We start from the raw sequence: 19141 nt of genomic DNA on the forward strand, positions 1-19141 counted from the left end.
AGCACAACAAATTCTAAGGGTCACTCTTGAAAACAAATGCCAGGTGTTCCAAGCTGCTCCCACATCTCCCCCTTTTTTGTTTAGGAACATCAGATTCACGAGGAAGGCAGCGAGGACTCTAGCTTCGAACTGACGCAATCCTCGTACTGCTCCTCAGGTGATTCTGATTGCTGCAAACACACAAATGATTAATAACCCTCCAATAGCAATATAAATTCAGATACACAAATTTAAACCTTCAAATCATATTTTTGGATTTAAGCATTCAACAATATTAGACAATTCTTTGAAAAACACCTTATTCTGCTAATTTCATATATACACTTTCATTCCCTTGTAAAGGAGTTACACAGAGCCCTTGTTTTTGAAATTCCCAATTGCAATGTAATTTCATTCTATGTTATAATGCATTTTGTCTATGTGATGGGTTGATCCTGGCTGAACACCAGTCACCTACCATAGCTATCCTATCACTCTCTCCTCCACAGCTGGACAGGGGAATGGGAAATGAGGTTTTGCGGTTAGTTCATCACACATTATCTCTGTCACTTCATCCTCCTCAGGGGCAGCACTCATCACACTCTTCCCCTGTTCCAGCGTGGGATCTCTCCCACGGGAGACAGTCCTCCACGAAGATCTTCAGCATGGGTCCCCTCCACGGCGTGCAGTCCTTCAGGAGCACACTGCTCCAGCGTGGTTCCCCCATGGGGTCATAGGTCCTGCCAGAAAACCCGCTCCATGGGCTTCTCTCTCCACAGATCTGCAGGTCCTGCCAGGATCCTGCTCCAGCACATGCTTCCCACAGGGTCACAGCCTCCTTCAGGCACCCACCTGCTCCAGCGTAGGGTCCTCCACGGGCTGCAGGTGGAGATCTGCTCCACCGTGGACCTCCATAGACCGCAGGGGAACGACCCGTCTCACCACCCGTCTCACCACGGTCTTCACCACGGGCTGCAGGGGAATCTCTGCTGCGGCGCCTGGAGCATCTTCTCCTCCTCCTTCTTCACTAACCTTGGTGTCTGCAGGGCTGTTTCTCTTACATGTTCTCACTCTTCAGCTGCCATGTCTGTGTGTTCCGCAACCGCATCTCTCTTCCCCCTCTCCAGCCGTTTGTTTTTATTAAATTTTTTTATTTCTGTCTCTTCCTCTCTCTCTCTCTCTCTCTTTTTTTTTTTTTTTTTTTTTTTTTTGTGCAGAGGTGCTATCACGATCACTGACTGGCTCGGCTTTGGCTGGCAGCAGGTCCGTCTCAGAGCCAGCCAGCACTGGCTCTATCAGACACAGGGGAAAACCTCCAGCAGCCCCCAGAGAAGCCACCCCTGTAACCCCCCGCTACCAAAACCTTGCCACACAAACCCAATACAGCCCAAGCCAAATTACCACTGCTTCCAAAGCATCCAGTCATTCTAGTACTGTTGATCAATTTGTACCTGGGTATTCATTTCAGTCGTAACATTTTTTACATGATTACTGTAAGACTTAGTTCAGATATATTCTTATGAGTAAAACAGCTATAAATACCAAGGTGAATTCAGATTAGTTTCAAAAGCATGGTTACATAAAGTGACATCTAGAAATTGAGTTTCTACAAAAACTTAAGGATGTGAAGTACATATCATAACCAAATCTTTGTGAGTCTATACATTCTTGTGCTGTCTTACACCGCAAGCTCAGCCCAGCAATCGGTAGGTGCCAGCTTTCCATGGGCGTCCCCACGGAGGCAACGGTGGCCTCGCCGTACACCAGCCCGATGCTCTTCGGAAAAATCCCGGTATTTATACATTTGCAAAGGAACGGGTTTCAGCACACGTGGCCAGCGGGTGCCAAAAGACGCCTTGATCGTAACATAGGGAGCCTATGACGCATGCGCTTGCTGGCCAGGCACGCTGCATGAGCCATAGCCACCCTGTCTGTTGGTTCATGGGCTTTGTACGTGCGGCATATTGTCATCATCCAGTAGTCTGCGTTTTCCTCGGCTATATACCTCTCCCCCAGTGTTCATCCAGGGACCAAAATCCCATTTTTTAACTCATCCACAAAGAAAAAGGATCAGAATTCTTACAATACTGTCGCTGGCCACTATTGCCAGGTATGCTAAAAAAAGGTAGTCTTTGGAGTAGGATACACGTTGCATTCTCGATGTGCTGCTTCCTCCTCATGTGTCTCTTCTCCTTCAAATTCAGAGTCTTCATCTGCAGGACCAGGTGGTTTCGTCAGCTCATGATATGGCTTCACGTGTTTAGCTGGAATCCACTTGGTTCCTGTGGGAAGAAGAACACAAGCATACCCTCGCCCCCAAGTGATTAGTTCCACAGGTCCATTCCAACCAGGTCCACTAAAAGGATCTTTATACAGTACTTTAGGTCTGTGTGAAATAGAATCAGGAGTTTTAAAATGCCGATCTGTCGCTGTGCTGGCCATTAAGTCTGGTGAGCGATTTAAAAAATTCAAAGTAAACATAGCATTATCTAGCTGTTCTTGTGGTGGCATATTCCCCCTTTTTTGTTTATGCAACATGGACTTTAAAGCATGATGCGCACGCTCAATTATTGCTTGTCCAGTAGGTGAATGTGGAATTCCTGTCACATGGGATACCTGCCACTGCTGCAAAAATAATTGAGTAGATTTAGCTACATATCCTGGACCGTTGTCAGTTTTAATGGTTTGCGGAACCCCCATAATTGCAAAGCATCGTGACCAATGTCGTTGTACATCACGTGCCCTTTCTCCAGAATGAGCAGTAGCACAAATATAAGAGGAAAAGGTATCAATAGAAACATGCACAAATTTCAAGGAGCCAAAGGCAGATACATGTGTAACATCACTTTGCCAAATGGCATTAGAGTGTAAACCACGTGGGTTAACTCCAATGCTCACTGCATCAGAAGAAACTCTTTGACAATCTGGACAAGAACAAATAATGTCTTTAGCCTGTGTTTTTGTCAAATTAAACATCTTTTGCAATGCTGCAGCATTTTGGTGAAAAAAGGAATGAGAGGCCACAGCAGAGTGGAATTGCACTGTGCCAACAGTAAAAGAGTCAGCCACGGCATTGCCTTTAGTCAAAGGTCCTGGCAGCACAGTGTGTGACCTAATGTGACAAATAAACAAAGGATAAGCTCTTTCATTTAAAAGAGTTTGTAATTCCAAAAATTTGTTGAATAAGTCTTCATCATTTATCTCCCTTAAGTAAGATCCTGGTAATCGCTGTACAACGCGTACGACATATTCTGAATCAGAAATAATATTGAGTGGTTCCGATAGAAATAAAGTTAAAGCATGTAAAACAGCCTGTAATTCTACACGTTGTGTGGAACCTTGTAACAGAACAACAGATGTGTGCCATACTCCATCATCTAGCCAGGCAACTACACCTTGTCCAGTTTTTCCAGAGCCATCCACAAAAACTGTACGAGCATTAACAATAGGAGTATCTGATACTATAGTCTGTGGTTTGATGTTTAATGTGTGAAGGCTTTGCAGTAATTTACATTTAGGCAGTGAAAAAGAAATTTTGTTCGTGAAGTCGGCCAATGCGATTTGCAGTGATTGTGATTGGACAAAAAGGTAATCAAAATCTTGTTTTGAAAAAGGAAGATACAAGGTATCAGGATCAAAACCAATGAGACACTGAGTACGTGACCGTGCTTTTTGTACCACAGTCACAATCATTTCTAAAGGCTGTGTAACAGTTTTCTTCAAAGTGTGAGAGAGAAACACCCATTCCAAATATAAAATTTTCTGAGCGACTTTATCATGTTGCCCTATAATAGCAAAAGGTTGCTTTGGACCTTGTATAACATATACATCAACAGGTAAAGTTAAGTCCCTTCTATAGGCCTGTAATGTAGATATCTTTTGTGAAACTAAATTTAACTCTTCCTTGGCAGCTGGAGTTAAGATCCGTGGTGATGTTAAATCAGGATCACCTCTCAGAATGTTAAAGAGATTACTTAATTCCTCTGTAGTTATACCTAACATGGGTCGTACCCAGTTTATTGTTCCCAATAATTTCTGAGCATCGTTCAGAGTTCGTATATCTGTGTGCAATTTTAATGATTGAGGCTGTACTGTTCTTTCTGTAAGAATCCACCCTAAATATTTCCAGGGCGGCATCGTTTGAATTTTTTCTGTAGCAATTTGAAGTCCAAAGGTGTGCAAAGAATTTACAAGATGTCGCACAACACTTTCCAAATACTGTGTTGTTTCTGTTGCAATTAGAATATCATCCATATAATGATATATTATAGCATTTGGAAATGCATCTCGGCTCGGTTGAATAGCCGCAGCAACTACTATCTGACAGATAGTAGGACTATTCATCATGCCCTGAGGTAGCACTGTCCACTGATAACGCTGCATAGGCTCCGCGTTATTTACACTAGGCACTGAAAAGGCAAAATGTGCACAATCATCAGGATGTAAAGGAATCGTGAAGAAGCAGTCTTTTAAATCAATTACTTGTAATTCCCACTCTTTAGGGACCATTGCAGGGTTTGGCGTTCCCGGCTGGGTAACCCCCATCGGTTGTAACACTGCATTTATCGCTCGTAAATCCTGCAATAATCGCCATTTTCCCGACTTTTTGGGAATAACAAAAATCGGTGTATTCCATGGACTAGTTGAAGTGACAATGTGTCCTTGCTGCAACTGCTCTTGAATTAATTTATGTGCTTGTATCAATTTGTCCCCTTTTAACAGCCACTGATCGACCCAAACAGGCGCAGAAGTTAGCCACGTAAGTTTGAACAGGGGTTTTACATCAGTGACCCTTAGGATAAATTTGAATTGACTGTGGTTAGGGTAATATGCCATTGTTTCAATAAATCTCTGCCCCACAAATTTACAGATGAGTCAAGTACATAAGGCTGAATCCATGCGTCATGGTTGTCAGGCCCCTTTACTGACAAAAGTTTGGCACTTTGCATGGGCTGTCGAGTGCCTCCTATACCAACAATTGTAGAAAGAGCTATCTGCAATGGCCACGAAGTTGGCCAGTCTTTTTTTGATATTATAGAAACGTCTGCTCCGGTATCTAGCAATCCCGAAAACCATCTACCCTCAATTTGCAATTTTAAAATCGGCTGTTGCTGTGTTATTTCCTGCGACCACAATACAAAAGGACCCCCGGTGCTATCAAAGCTACCGTCGCCTCGATTATTTTGCATGTGTCGAGGTACCCAACAAGGAAGCAATATTAATTGAGCTATTTTTGTGTTTGCCGGAATTGTACACGGAATTTGCGTTGAAGCTAGCATGATTGTAATTTCCCCTTGATAATCTGAATCAATAACTCCAGGGTATACAATTATTCCCTGTGTCGTAGCACTAGATCGTCCAATTATTAATCCTAACATGCCATCAGGCAAAGGTCCGAATATTGAAGTCCCCACAATATAAATTCTCTGTTCTGTTATTGAGAGGTCGGCTGCTGTTGCCAAATCCAGCCCGGCACTCCCTGTAGTTGCGGGCTGGAGGTCATAGACGGTTTTTGTGTGATGCCTGTTTGTGTAGCAGTCCCATCGGTTAGTGGTGCCTCCACCGAATTCCAGACCCTGTTGGTTTGCGGGGCACCGGGTCTCGCGCCCCTCCTGTAGTTTCCCTGGAAGAGAGTACCTGCTTTATCAAATTTTGATTTGTGTTGATTCGCCCAATGATATCCTTTACTACAATGAGGGCAGAAGTGACTTACAGATTTATCACATTTGGATTTTTGTCGTTTAGGACAGTGCTTAGCCATGTGTCCCAATTTCCCACACTCAAAACATTTCATAGTAACCTGATGAACATTTAGTTGCTGCGACAGTGCAGCAGCTAACATGTTAGCTCTATGAGTTTCTGTCCCTATATTTTGACATATCTTAATATACTGCCCAATGTCAGTAGCTGTTCCTTTAACTGATTTCAGTGCAGCCTGACAGTCTGAATTTGCATTCTCATAAGCCAACTGAAATAATAATGCTTTTGCAGCTTCCTGATTTTCTACCTGCCGTGTTATCGCAGCTTGAAGGCGATCAATAAAAGATACATACGGTTCCTGAGAGCCCTGTCGTATAGAGGCAAATGAAATGGTACTCTGCCCAGTTTCAGGTACTCGTCGTATAGCCATGAGTGCAATATGAGTGGCTTGATCGAAAACTTGCTTTGGCAAAGCTGCTTGTGCCTGAGGTGTAATGTAAGGGCCTGTTCCTTGTAACATGTTTTGATCTATAGCTATCCCTGATGACAAGTTGTCCATAATTTGTTCCACCGACAAATCATTATATTCTAACTGCCATACAGAATACTGAGCAGAAGTCAACACCGTTTTCATAAGTAATTTCCAGTCCCAAGGAGTCATAGTATAAGTTCCTCCAATTGCTTCCACTAGTCCCATTGTAAATGAATTGTGTAACCCATTTTCACGAATCAATTTCCGTAATTCTTTTATCATTTCATAAGGCAAACCGTCATGCTGTGGTGGAGTATGGGGTTTGTATATAACAGGAAAAGTGAACATGGTATCACCTTGCTGTAGAGCTTTTTCTCGACAGCGTTGCATCAAGCTATGTGTATTTTTTCCTAAATCATTAAGTGAATTGTCACATTTAGTATCAAAGTCTGGTAAGGGCGGAGCTGAAGGCACTATAATGTTTTTTACGCACCGCTGTAAAGCAGGAGCCACAGGATTAGACAGAGGCACAGAGTTGGAGGGATTAGTAGGAGAAGGAGCTACAGGCAGTGCAGCAAAGCCAGGTTCTGTTTTAAGTTCTGCAAACCCTGGAGAGGGAGTACCAGGCGATTGGGGTGGGGGGGTGGGGGACGGCGGCGGCACGGCGGCGGCCGCGGCAGGCGGCGAAGCGGGTGCGAAAGCGGCGGGAGGCAGCGGTGAGGCGGCAGGGACCTATATGCGGTGGTGAGGGTCGGCGAGCCCGCGGAGCCCGTGCTGCCCGCCCGCTGCCTGCCTGTCTGCCTGCCGGCGGGGTTGGTGCGTTAATGGTGTTAGTGCAGGCGGTGGTGGAGATAATGAGGGATATAAATCTGGCTCTTTTTTCAGAGTCCACCCTGCCTGATACAAAAGAATTATTATCAGAATCAGAATCCTGCTCATTAACGGCCTGCTTACAGACTGCCTCCTCAAAAGCAGTATCAGGTTGTATTGGTATGATTTTTGCTGCTGGCTGTAAATGCACCAGCGCAGCATAAATAAATCTCCATGTCATAATTAAATGTTCTGATACACCAAAGGCCAAAGTTTTTCGCGTTTTTAAATATTCCCCGACTCTTTCCCAAACCTCAGTATCAAAAGTTCCCTCTGTGGGAAACCAATTACAATTATCCTTTACCCACATTAAAAGCGAAGCAATTTGTCCCTCTGTTATTTTACACCCAGAGGCCCGTAAAATCTGCTGCAAAACGTCTAAGTAGAGCTTATGCTCCTGGGAAACTGATTGTCCCATGCTACCGCAATCTCGCAACTCACCCGTTCCACAGGGGTTGCTGTTACCTATTTTTCTCGGAGTTGTGGCCACTTCTTCAAAACTCTCCCCATTAGATTACATGGTCTCCGCAGTGAAGGGGAATCACCTCTTCTTTTCTCAATCACGTCGTTTTCTTCCCTTAATCGTGCCGGCTTCTTCTCTCGATCACGTCGTCTTCTTCTCTCTATCACGTCGGGGTCACCATCTGCGGAGACTCAATTAAGCGCTCAAACTCTCTGTGCAAGATTCCCTTTATTTCACAAAAGAATCCAACTTATATATGTTTCAACAAAGATCCAGAAAGTACTAACGACTCACAGCCAATACTACTAGCACAGGAGGGCATATCTGGCCCAGCTGGGATGTTTGCCAGTCCTCAGAACAGTTAAAGATAAAAACATTCCATAGACATACTCGTGACTGTCTTCAGCCACATCTTCCTAGGCCTACACAAGGCCATCCTCCAACCTGACCTTGTAAAACTAGTTCTTCAAGGCTTGGCAAACATGCAGCACGACAAATTCTAACGGTCAGTCTTGAAAACAAATGCCAGGTGTTCCGAGCTGCTCCCACACCTACCGATTGCTGGGCTGAGTTCGCGGATGGTGGCGTCTAGATCTGTTAATGCTCTTTTTAAAGAAAAAGGGGGGAAATGTTGTGGAACATTTTTAGCTAATGGTCACAAGAGCATTCCAGACGCCTTTAGAAGGCCTTGAACAGAATAAACAGAAGACGAAAATAAGTAAGATACCAATTAGAAAAACACAGGTGCGCATTCCACGATAAAGAGAACTTGGCACAAACAACCTCAATTCGGCAGTTTATCTTGACCAATTAGACTGAGACAAGTCTTGTATGTTTTAGTTAGTATAACCAATTATGTCTTATGTTTATGCGCGTGTACAGAGTTGATATAACCAATCATTAAGTGTAACTAGGCGCGTGGACAGTGCGTGAATAATGTGTGCAACCAATAGTAAAATAGCTAAACGCATGTACAGATGTAACTAATGTATAAAATGATGTCTGATGCTCTAGTAAAGTGGACTTCACCTGATCACATTGGTCTGTGTGTGCTGTCCTGTGCCTCCGCAGTCCAGCATAGCTGTGTTCAGCACAATACTTAATAGCAATTTCAGGACACCTAAAAATACATCCGATGCTATGGTACTTTGAAGCACACTATTGAATATCCTCCCCCCTTCATCTCGATTACTGTAAGGAATTGTGCAGCTGGTTAACTGAGAATACAATAGTCTTATATTTGGACAGAAATCATATTGCAACAGCAGTCATTTGGAATTGATCAAACTTTAAATCAGATGAGACCTGGTTTTCTCAAAAACGCTTTGTACTAAAGCTAGTTTATCCAAGGTGTTCAAAAATTCAGGTTCAGAAGGGTATAATTTCAGTTCAGCCTGCAGCATGCTGTAGGAGTTACATGCTAGGTGCTGGAATGTTTGTACAAACGTTTACAGGAATATTTCTGTTCTTGTTCACAACATCAGCATGCAGAAGACAATTTAGGCAGCATTGGGTGAGATCACTTTGCAGTGGTTCAGGTTATTCAATCCACAGAAGACCCAACCTTTTATGCCCGGCAATTATTAATCCACCCCACACATGTGCGGTTCCATAGGGTTTCATCCTATCACCAGCCCAGTTCTACATTGATTATGTATGGATCTACCTAGGCAGGCTACAATCAATGCAGCTGGGAATCTTTCCCTATACCTCCTTTTGTGCTGAATTTGGATTCTGTAGTTTCCTTGTTTTCCCAACACCAACCTGAACTGAGATCATGTCTGAGAACCAGCAGATACAGGCTCAGGGAAATGATACTGCAAGGCAGAAAAAGCACAGAGCAACTCCTGGAAGTTTGCAAACCTATTCTTCACTGGCTTACTAACTCAAGATCTTATTAAATATCACTGCTTGGAGACCACCCAGGGATAGCAATGACTCAGAGTACTCCCTGCCTTAAAAGTTCTGGTGCTTGACCTAATTCTTACAAAAAAAATAGGACATCAATTGAATTCCTAATCTTATGTTTCAGCTCACTAGCAACAGAATGCTTGTGGCTCTCAAAAAGCTTTGGCTCTTTAAAACGTAATAATCCAGCTTGTCGGCTGAATAACTGCTACTTCCAACAGCCCTGGTCGTAAGGTTAACTAGGCCTCTCACATATGCAGTTTCCAGGTTAGCAATGGGATCCACATGTGCTGAAGTGCCACATCCTCAGCAGCAGCGTGGCAGCAGCTCACTTCTCTCCAGGCAGCTTGGGTTCTCTTCAGAGACACTCCCCAGTAGTTGTTTCAGTTGCCGCAAACTCGTCACCTTTTTAAAGTATGGGAATCAACCACAGGTCAGGCTGATTGGGTGCTACCTAACCCACTTCTGCTTAGTGATGAAGAGTACACTCCACCACAAGTCCTGTTCAGAAGGCAACTACTAGCCTTTAAGAATGTAATTTTAATTTTTTGCTGTTTTATTTGGTAGAGATCAGTGACATATTTCCTTTAACCACCTTTAAGAACAAATCACCAACATCTGAAAAGCCTGCCCTTTATATTTTTATGAATGAAAAGTTATGCATGTCCCACAATACAGAAGTTACTATGAAGGCTACTCCGTGCTTCTTGATAATGTGATTTTGAAAAATTGCTATTTCCTTGCAAGTTTTTGTTCCTATAAGTTTTTTGGCAAAATATAATAGCTCTTGAGAGCTGACGGCACAGCTTTTCTGCTGCATGAAAAGAGGCCTATCAGAAATTTGATTATAGCTGAGTGATTTTCAGACTAGTTTTCAGCCAGCTCACAAATGTTACATTTACCTAATATCTGCTTTAAATCATACCAGCTTGTCCCTCTGCTATCTGAGAACAGCCAGGCTAATACTGCTTCAAAGACCTTGGCCTCTACAGTAATGTACCTGAAATACTAGGACTCTGATCCTTTGGCTGATGGGAAATTTTGAATCCATGTTTAATTCTCTTAAGCCAGGAGAGATATATATATACTTGTATTGGCTTGGTGTGGCAAGGTTTTGGTAGCGGGGGGGGGGGGGGGTGGTACAGGGGTGGCTTCTGTAAGAAGCTGCTGGAAGCTTCCCCTGTGTTCGAGAGAGAGCCAATACCAGCCGGCTCTAAGACGGACCTGCTGCCGGCCAAGGCCGAGCCAATCAGTGATAGTGGTAACACCTCTGTGATAACATTTTTAAGAAGGGAAAAAAAGTTGGGACAGACAGAAACGGCAGCCAGAGAGAGGAGTGAGAACGTGTAAGAGAAACAACCCTGCAGACACCAAGGTCAGTGAAGAAGGAGGGGGAGGAGATGCTCCAGGCGCCGGAGCACAGATTCCCCTGCAGGCCGTGGTGAAGACCATGGTGAGGCAGGCTGTCCCCCTGCAGTCCATGGAGGTCCACGCCGGAGCAGATATCCACCTGCAGCCCGTGGAGGACCCCACGCCGGAGCAGGTGGGTTCCCGAAGGAGGCTGTGACCCCGTGGGAAGCCCGCGCTGGAGCAGGCTCCTGGAAGGACCTGCGGATCTGTGGAGAGAGGAGCCCACGCTGGAGCAGGTTTTCTGGCAGGACTTGTGACCCCGTGGGGGACCCACGCTGGAGCAGTGTGCTCCTGAAGGACTGCACACCGTGGAAGGGACCCATGCTGGAGCAGTTTGTGAAGAACTGCAGCCCGTGGGATGGACCCACGTTGGAGAAGTTCGTGGAGGACTGTCTCCCATGGGAGGGACCCCACGCTGGAGCAGGGGAAGAGTGTGATGAGTCCTGCCCCTGAGGAGGATGAAGCGGCAGAAAACAACGTGTGATGAACTGACCATAAACCCCATTCCCCGTCCCCCTGTGCCGCTGGGGGGGCTTGGTAGAGAATCCAGGAGTGAAGTTGTGCCCAGGTAGAAGGGAGGGGTGGAGGGAAGGTGTTCTGAGATTTGGTTTTATTTCTCATTACCCTTCTCTGGTTGATTGGTAATAAATTGAGTTAATTTTCCCCAAGCTGAGTCTGTTTTGCCTGTGACAGTAATTGGTGAGTGATCTCTCCTGTCCTTATCTCGACCCACAAGCTCTTTGTTATATTTTCTCTCCCCTGTCCAGCTGAGGGGATGGGAGTGATAGAAAGGCTTTGGTGGGAACCTGGCGTCCAGCCAGGGTCAACCCACCACAATACTGTTGCATCTTCATTGTTTAAATTTTTCTTTCATGCATTACTGAAGACAAAATAGGATTGCTGCTTACATTCATCCACTGAAAATTTGTTTCTGAATACCTAACAGAAAGAGACTATATTTCCTCCACCAACGTATTCTTTGCTTGCTTGCTTGGCCACTTCTACATGGGGTATAATCAAATTTTCCAGATCATTTCACAGGTGCTTTGATCTGATGCCTAAATTTACAGTAATAGAAAAGAATGTTGTTCTCTGAGATGTACAGCATACATCACCTTTAGAACGTAGATATGGTTGTTCCTCTGGCTGCTGAGCCATAATTTCCTTCTGTTTTCTAACAGCTGTGACTTCGGGTATTAATAATAATAGACATAACTGTGATTCTCCTGAATATACAAGGTTGCTTTGTTAATGACCAGAGAACGTTTGGATTGCCAGAGGCTCTTCTCAAATACTTTAGCTTCCAAGGACAGGATGCTAGTCAATATAGTAACTTTAGAAAAAAAGCTATGACTCACTGCTTCTCTGGCAAACTCAATTGAGAATGTTTTATTCCCCCAGTGCTTCCTCTAATTTGGAGCGAGACAATATCACAGATAGGCCAATGCATATTGTCTACTGATCTTATTTTTGATGCAAGTATTTCAGGATTGTTATAGTAAGAAATATTTTTTTTATTTATACGAGAAATGGAATATCCCGAAGAGCACCAAGAAACCGACCATTGGCCTTAGAATTGCAGGTGATTAATCATTCCTTTCAGACATGCTTATGAGTTGTCTATGCTGGCTTACTGTAACCTATGTGCTCTGCAATATACTTGGAAATCTCCAAGAGCACTACAGGCATTGCCAATTCTTAAGTAGGACAGGCCAACGTGAAGCATAAAATGCCACGTCTCAGCACAATCAGTTAATTTCAGTTACAGAATTGCCCCAAACAGCTATTTTAGCCCACGCCCTCATCTCCAGGTCTCATCACAGATACTGCACTTTTGCAGCCTAACCATGTGCAAACTTCTGCTGCATGGCACACTGTTAGGTGCTCTTGATAATTGATCTTTGAAATACTTTGGCTCAATCTCTAGTCAGAATGAAGTCATACAACTAAAACAAGCTGCTGAAGCACCACATCCTTTCCTGTAACCATGCAGAAAACTGCTTTAGGGAACAGGAAAAGCAGAAACAAATCCTCTGCACATATAATTTCACTGTGAAAGGATTTGTTGCCTTCACGGACCTCCATACTTAAAAACCCTCTGGCAGCTTGGGGGCAGAGGCCCTGGAAAGAAGCACTAACTGCAGGCTAGTGGGGAGCAGTCAGGGGAGCTGCTGTGCAGGGCTGCAGAGACCAATGGGCCCCACCGGGGTGACAGGCTTAACAGGGAGTTAACAGCAAGGCCAGAGCCGCGGCAGGCAAAACCAGCGCTGCCTCAGAACTCAGAAGCTGCCCGAAGCAGAGACTGCTGCCCCCGGGAGCCACGGTGCAAGTACGACAAAGGTGGCAGATTTCACCCTGAACGGCCCGCTTCCTCCAGGCGGCCGCCACTCAGCTGACCCCAGAGGAAATCAGATGACAGCAACACCACTTCCTTCCCCTCCCACAGAGCCTCTCAGCCCCACTCCCCTAGCGGCCGCAGCCCAGCACGTACCCTCCCCAGCATGCAGCCCACAGCTGCCGAACGGCCGCATTGTACGTCCGAGGAAAGGGGCGGGGCATCGCCCTTCCCCCCCCCCCCCCCCCCACGGGACACCGAGAAGGGAGGGCGGGAGATCGCGAGTGTGGCCGGCGGAGAAGGGGTGGGGCGTGACGCTCCCCCCACCTCCCTCCGCCGGGGAAACCAGGGCGACAGCCAATGGGGAAGGCGCCCCGCGGGGTGGGAAAGTGGGGCTTCGGGAGGCCGCGGGGTGGGGCTGGTGCTGAGTTTCCGCAGTGTCACCGCCGCTTGTAAACAGATTCTGCCTCAGTCGAGATCCAGCGCATCTTCCCCCTTCACCGCCTTTCCCATCCCCCCGTCGCTAAGATGGCTGATGGTGGGTAGTGAGGCGGGGCTGCGGGGAGCTGTTGCCGGCTGGCGCACGGCGGGGCAGGCGGGGGCAGCTGACGGGACGGGACAGGACAGGACAGGACTGGAGCGGGGGGTGGGGTGCGTGCTTGGGAAGCCGCGCAGCGCCATGTCCGCCTTCGCCCTGGAGGAAGCTCTGGAGGCTGACTGGGTGGCTGTGAGGCCTCACGCCTTCCAGGAGCGGGAGAAGCACAAATTCGTCTTCATTGTGGCCTGGAACGAGATCGAGGGCAAGTTCGCTATCACCTGCCACAACCGCACGGCGCAGCGCCAGCGCAGTGGCTCCCACGAGCTCTACCGCGGCGGCCCCGCCGGCCCCGAGGCCAGAGCCGCCCCCAAGGCCGGCATCCCTACGGTGAGCAGGGGCACGGACTCCGGCCTGGCGCGCAGCTCCTCGCATCTCCGCGCCGAGGCGGGGCTGCGGTGCTCCGAGCGGGGCGCGGCGGCCGAGGCGCTGCCGAAGAGCCCGCTGCGCGCCAAGAGCAGCCCGGCCCGGAGGCTGCTGCGGGGCCCGGAGGCGGCAGGTGCCGCCGAAGAGATAGAAGCGCTGGAGCTGGGGAAGGAGGAGGCCGCCTCGCTGTCGCCCTCGCCGCTGCAGGCAGCCGAGTCGGCTGCTCCCGACGCGGAGCCTGTGGGGGAGGAGTGCAGCTGGGCCGGCCTCTTCTCCTTCCAAGACTTGCGGGCTGTGCACCAGCAGCTGTGCTCGGTGAACTCGGAGCTGGAACGCTACCTACCTGCCTTCCCCGAGGAGCCCTCGGGCGTGTGGACGGTGCTGTTCGGAGCCCCAGAGCTATCCGAGCAGGAGATGGACGCTCTCTGCTACAAACTGCAAGTTTACTTGCTCCACAGCTTGGATACCTGCGGCTGGAAGATTCTTTCGCAGGTGCTCTTCACTGAGACTGACGACCCTGAAGAGTATTATGAGACCCTGAGTGAGCTGCGACAAAAGGGGTACGAGGAGGTGCTGCAGCGGGCCCACAGGCGAATCCAGGAGGTGAGGCTACCACATGGTCCAGATATCTCCACCTTAGTGTTACCTTTTCCTTACTCTGTGACATCTTTAGTTGTTCTCTCCAGCTGCTCCCCTCTACCTTTGCAGAATTGATCGATCTGTGGGACAAAAAAAAAGTACAGGAAAACTGTCTGGTTTTAAAAAAAAGAAAGCAAGCTTTGAGAATCAAAGAAAGAAAATGAGGCTTAACCTTTCCAAGGTCTCTAGGGCCAGGATTTAAGAAGGTGCAGATTTCCCTAGTCATCTAAGTGTGGCTCAGTACTTTATTCTGTGCAATTGAACGTATATGTTTGTGAACAAGAATCTGATGGATTTGGCAAGGTCTTTCTCCCAGATTTTTGTTGTTGCATTGCTTTATGCCAGGATGTGTTGTAGTCTGAATTTTTCTGTTTAATGGGAGCAGCAACACGTGGTGTTTATTTTGACAGTACAATTTAGGTGCTTGAGGCCAAAAAGTTCTAGGTTCCTACAGGCTCTGGGTGCTGAATCTACTATTTCAATTGAGATGATGTTTTCCAGTGGAATTGGAATAACTACAACTTTTGTTCAGCTGGTAAGTTCTTAGAGTTGGGATTTTAAAAAGCAAGCTATCTGGTCCTAGCAAGTATTTACTGCATTGCCATTGCTAGTGTCTGACAAGACTTGCATGTTTCAGAACACACTATCTCTTTTTCTCATACCATATACTGTTTAGACGAAAGTAGTTGAGGAGGTTCTGCTAACTTCCAGCATCAGTGTGTGAGAATTTTTTCACATCTTTGTGAACTGAGGTATATGAGGACCCAGATATTCCCAGTGAAAAAGGAGAATTTTACACTTGTTTTTATGTTTTGGTGGCCTTGGTCCAGAATGTACCTGGATCTATCTAGGTGCAACTATGTATATGAATCATGTTATGGAATTTTTTATTTTTGCAAACACCATCTAAATTCTATTGTATGGATTTGTATGGATATAGATCAAGTTTGGCTGCTTCAGCTGCCCATATATATCCTACCAATATTGTGTGTTCAAAAATGTGTGGTGGTGAATGTTTTGGTTTTTTTTTCCTTGATGGAGTATGAGTGTATGTGCTTGCTGTTTTTGATGGCGTAGTTTTGAGTCTTTGTAGGATTTGGGCCCAGCTTTTCCTTAGTGACTGGAGTTACAGAGTATGAGAAAATTATTGTTTTATCAGTGATGAAATCATGATAAGGTGTTAAAGGATTTTCAGTCATGGGTTTCTCTAGGTTTGCTTTATTAACAACTCAGAGTTGGGCCACCACCGCAGTGAATGGCAAACTTCCAAAAATTTCTGTCATACCTTTTACCACCCATTATCCCAGTCCAAAGTCTTTGTAATTTTCCAGTTGATCTCAGTTCCCATGTCGTTATCATTCATCAATTTATCTCATCAATTCTCATGTCCCGGTTCTTCTGAAGTTAGTGGTCGTAGGCAGAAGGTCTTGGGTCACCACAATCACTTATCTTCTTACACATGAAAGATCACCTTTGAATTTCTGAAAATCACTCAGGCTATTCTATTAATTTATCTTGTTCTAAAGTTAATCACTTACTCCCATGTCTTAGGTCTAAGATGTATGAGCCTTCTTCTGTTGATTCAGCTTGACTGGGTTTTTAGCCAGCCATGGTGGGGGCTACACATAGGACAAATAAGCAGCTTATGCATATTGTTTTATAAGCACCTGCATTCTATTAATCACATCTAAAGCAATCTCTAATCATTAGTTATATGTTTGATACGAATAGTCTTAGAAACAATGAGGCTTAAGGCCTAGTTCCTTTTACATAAGGGCATCTCAACGTAGCATTGTCAGGTACAAGTTTATTTCCAAACTGTTGTGTTAGGTTATATCATTTTGATTTTTCTTTTTTTTTCATGGCTGCTTAAAGGGCTGGATTAATCCTCATTAATTTTGGTATACAGCCAGTAATTAGTCTAATAGTCTTCTGCAGTAGTTTTAGTCCAGAGAATGTGAAAGTATATTGTCATCCACTTTTTTTGTTCTGCATGAATGCTTGGGAGTGTGTGCTTAGATTCACTTGGCCTTCAGCTCAGCAGTTTTTATAAGGAACTGAGCAGGACAAGAGAAGTTCCTGTTAAATGTGTGGAGTTTGGGAACTGGGTACCTAACTCAAAGTTCGTGGTGTTTCTGAGGAAACGATAAATCAGAATTACTGTGTAGGAACTATTTGTTTCTTGAAGAATTTCAACTTCTATTTTGTTAGCACCAGTACTATCAGCAAAAAATAAATCAGTTATCAAGAGGCAATGCAAGCTTTATCCATCAGGATCTCTAAACTACAACATCTTCTTCTCTGTTAATATTCAGAACTTGGTGCAGACAAAATAGAAGAGCATATTTGTATATTTGACTACAGTACAACCTTCCTTTCCCATGATAACCAATCTAGTAGTGTACCTAAAGTCAGTACAGCTGTACTACTGTCAGTTGTGTAAATCGATCCTTCTTTAATTAAAGGTAGTTCATGTTTAAGAAAAGAAACCAATAGAATGACCTGTTCTTTTCCCTTTTGGCTCTCAGGTTTCTCTTTTCCTTATCAGTTAGTGGTTTACTTAATCCACAGGAAATGTCTTTCTTTTAAGCAAATATTGATATTGTTTGTCATTGCAATTCTAAGCAAATGAAGCAATGGATGATGAGTATTGCTAGGTATTTCTGAAGCAAAGGTTTTTCATACTTTCAAGAAAACCTACTGAATCAATGTTTCATCTCTCACTTTAATTTACTTTTATACCTGTACTTGAAGTCTGCCTGTTAGCTGTTGGGAATGTTGGATTCCTGCAATTTTAAATGATTTTACCTCTTATTAGAACTTTTTGGGAAAAGGGGAAGCAGCATTGGCAACCGAAATAGTATCAAGGAGCATAATGAATATGGAGGGTTTTCATTAATATAAAATTGTGCAAAAAACAAGTTTAGAACTCCAAGACTTTGGGTTAACATTTCAAAATATGCTTCTGTGGTTTATAATTATTTCATATATCTCTTTTTCCAGGACAAATTCCTCTGTGCAGAACATTATTTGAGAAATGCTTGCAGTTTCTGTTGGTTATGTTCTTTGGGGTGGAGAAGCAAAGTGAGCAACAAAACCTCGTGTTCATTGTTTCAGCATCCCCTACTTGGCCATCTGTTGCTTTCCATAAGTTACACACAAACTAGTTTATTTTCACAGCAGTTAATAATTGCTGCTCTTTGTAATAGGCGTGTTTATCTCTGTCTCAATTATAAACCTTTAATAAGCCAGAAGAATGTTGCAAGTAGAAACAGATCCAAGATGAGGAAGAAATATAGTTGTAGAGGAACTGTATGACCTGGAATTAATTTCTACTGCATAATTTGCAGTTTTGAAATAGCACATCTTTTTATTTTTTTCAAATAAAACTATTAATTCTAGAATAACTTAAGAACAGTTAATTTATGTTAAAGTAAAAACTTGTATCTAAAGGAGAAAATGTTCTACCTCATTTTTTGAAAACTAATAAATGCGGGAGCATAGTAATGGACTCAATGACAGATCAATATGATCATAGTTGAAGACCCTTTACTAGAGCATCAGACATCATTTTTATACATTGGTTACATCCGTACATGCGTTTAGCTATTTTACTATTGGTTACACACATTATTCACGCACTGTCCACGCGCCTAGTTACACTTAATGATTGGTTATATCAACTCTGTACACGTGCATAAACATAAGACATAATTGGTTATACCAACTAAAACATGCAAGAGTTGTCTCAGTCTAATTGGTCAAGATAAACTGCCAAATTGAGGTTCTTTGTGCCAAGTTCCCTTTATCATGGAATGTGCACCTGTGTTCTTCTAATTGGCATCTTTCTTTTTTTGTCTTCTTGTTTATTCTGTTCAAGGCCTTCTAAAGGTGTCTGGAATGCTCTTGTGACCGTTAGCTAAATATGTGTCCACAAATAAACACTTGTTTGGAACGCTTGTTTGGAACCCTTGTTCATTAAGTTTATGCCTGCTTAAAAAAAATTCCTCAGGTGCTCAGCTAGAGGTCTGAGCTCCCAAATGGAGACATGATACAGAATCAGTTCATGACCAGATAAAAAGATGTTATTTCAACAGAGAGGATGCCGCTGAATCCTTATTTGGGATTCTAGCTTCTTGGCCAGTATTTCTAAAATCTTAAACTTTGTATCTAGAAGGCAGAAAAAGTTCTCTTATGTACTCTTGCTACAGCCATCATATTTTTATTTATCTAATCTGCAGTTGGAGTCATTAGCAGTTATTTCTGGTTGTTACAAACTAGTCCTAAGTTAATAAATATTTTAAAGGCTTGGCATTTTAAGTGTTGAAAGGTCACACCTGACTCCTGCAAGCATCAAACCCAATAGTAAGGACACTGTGATACATTTTCAGATAAGCAGAATTA

At 44.5% G+C, this 19141-nt stretch overlaps 1 protein-coding gene across 4 annotated transcripts in view; it reads left to right on the forward strand.

The window, feature by feature from the left end:
• The first annotated feature begins 13495 nt into the window (after positions 1-13495).
• The window catches only part of LOC121233043 (junction-mediating and -regulatory protein-like), a 111410-nt gene continuing 105764 nt past the window's right edge, over positions 13496-19141 (forward strand). For all 4 annotated transcript variants that reach the window (XM_041121630.1, XM_041121628.1, XM_041121627.1 and 1 more), the window contains exon 1: positions 13496-14701. In XM_041121630.1, coding sequence (XP_040977564.1) covers positions 13673-14701 — 1029 coding nt within the window. In that variant the 5' untranslated portion in view covers positions 13496-13672. The remainder of the gene's footprint in view (positions 14702-19141) is intronic.

The sequence above is a fragment of the Aquila chrysaetos genome (genome assembly GCF_900496995.4).
Source record: "Aquila chrysaetos chrysaetos chromosome W unlocalized genomic scaffold, bAquChr1.4 W_unloc_4, whole genome shotgun sequence".
NCBI lineage: Eukaryota > Metazoa > Chordata > Aves > Accipitriformes > Accipitridae > Aquila > Aquila chrysaetos.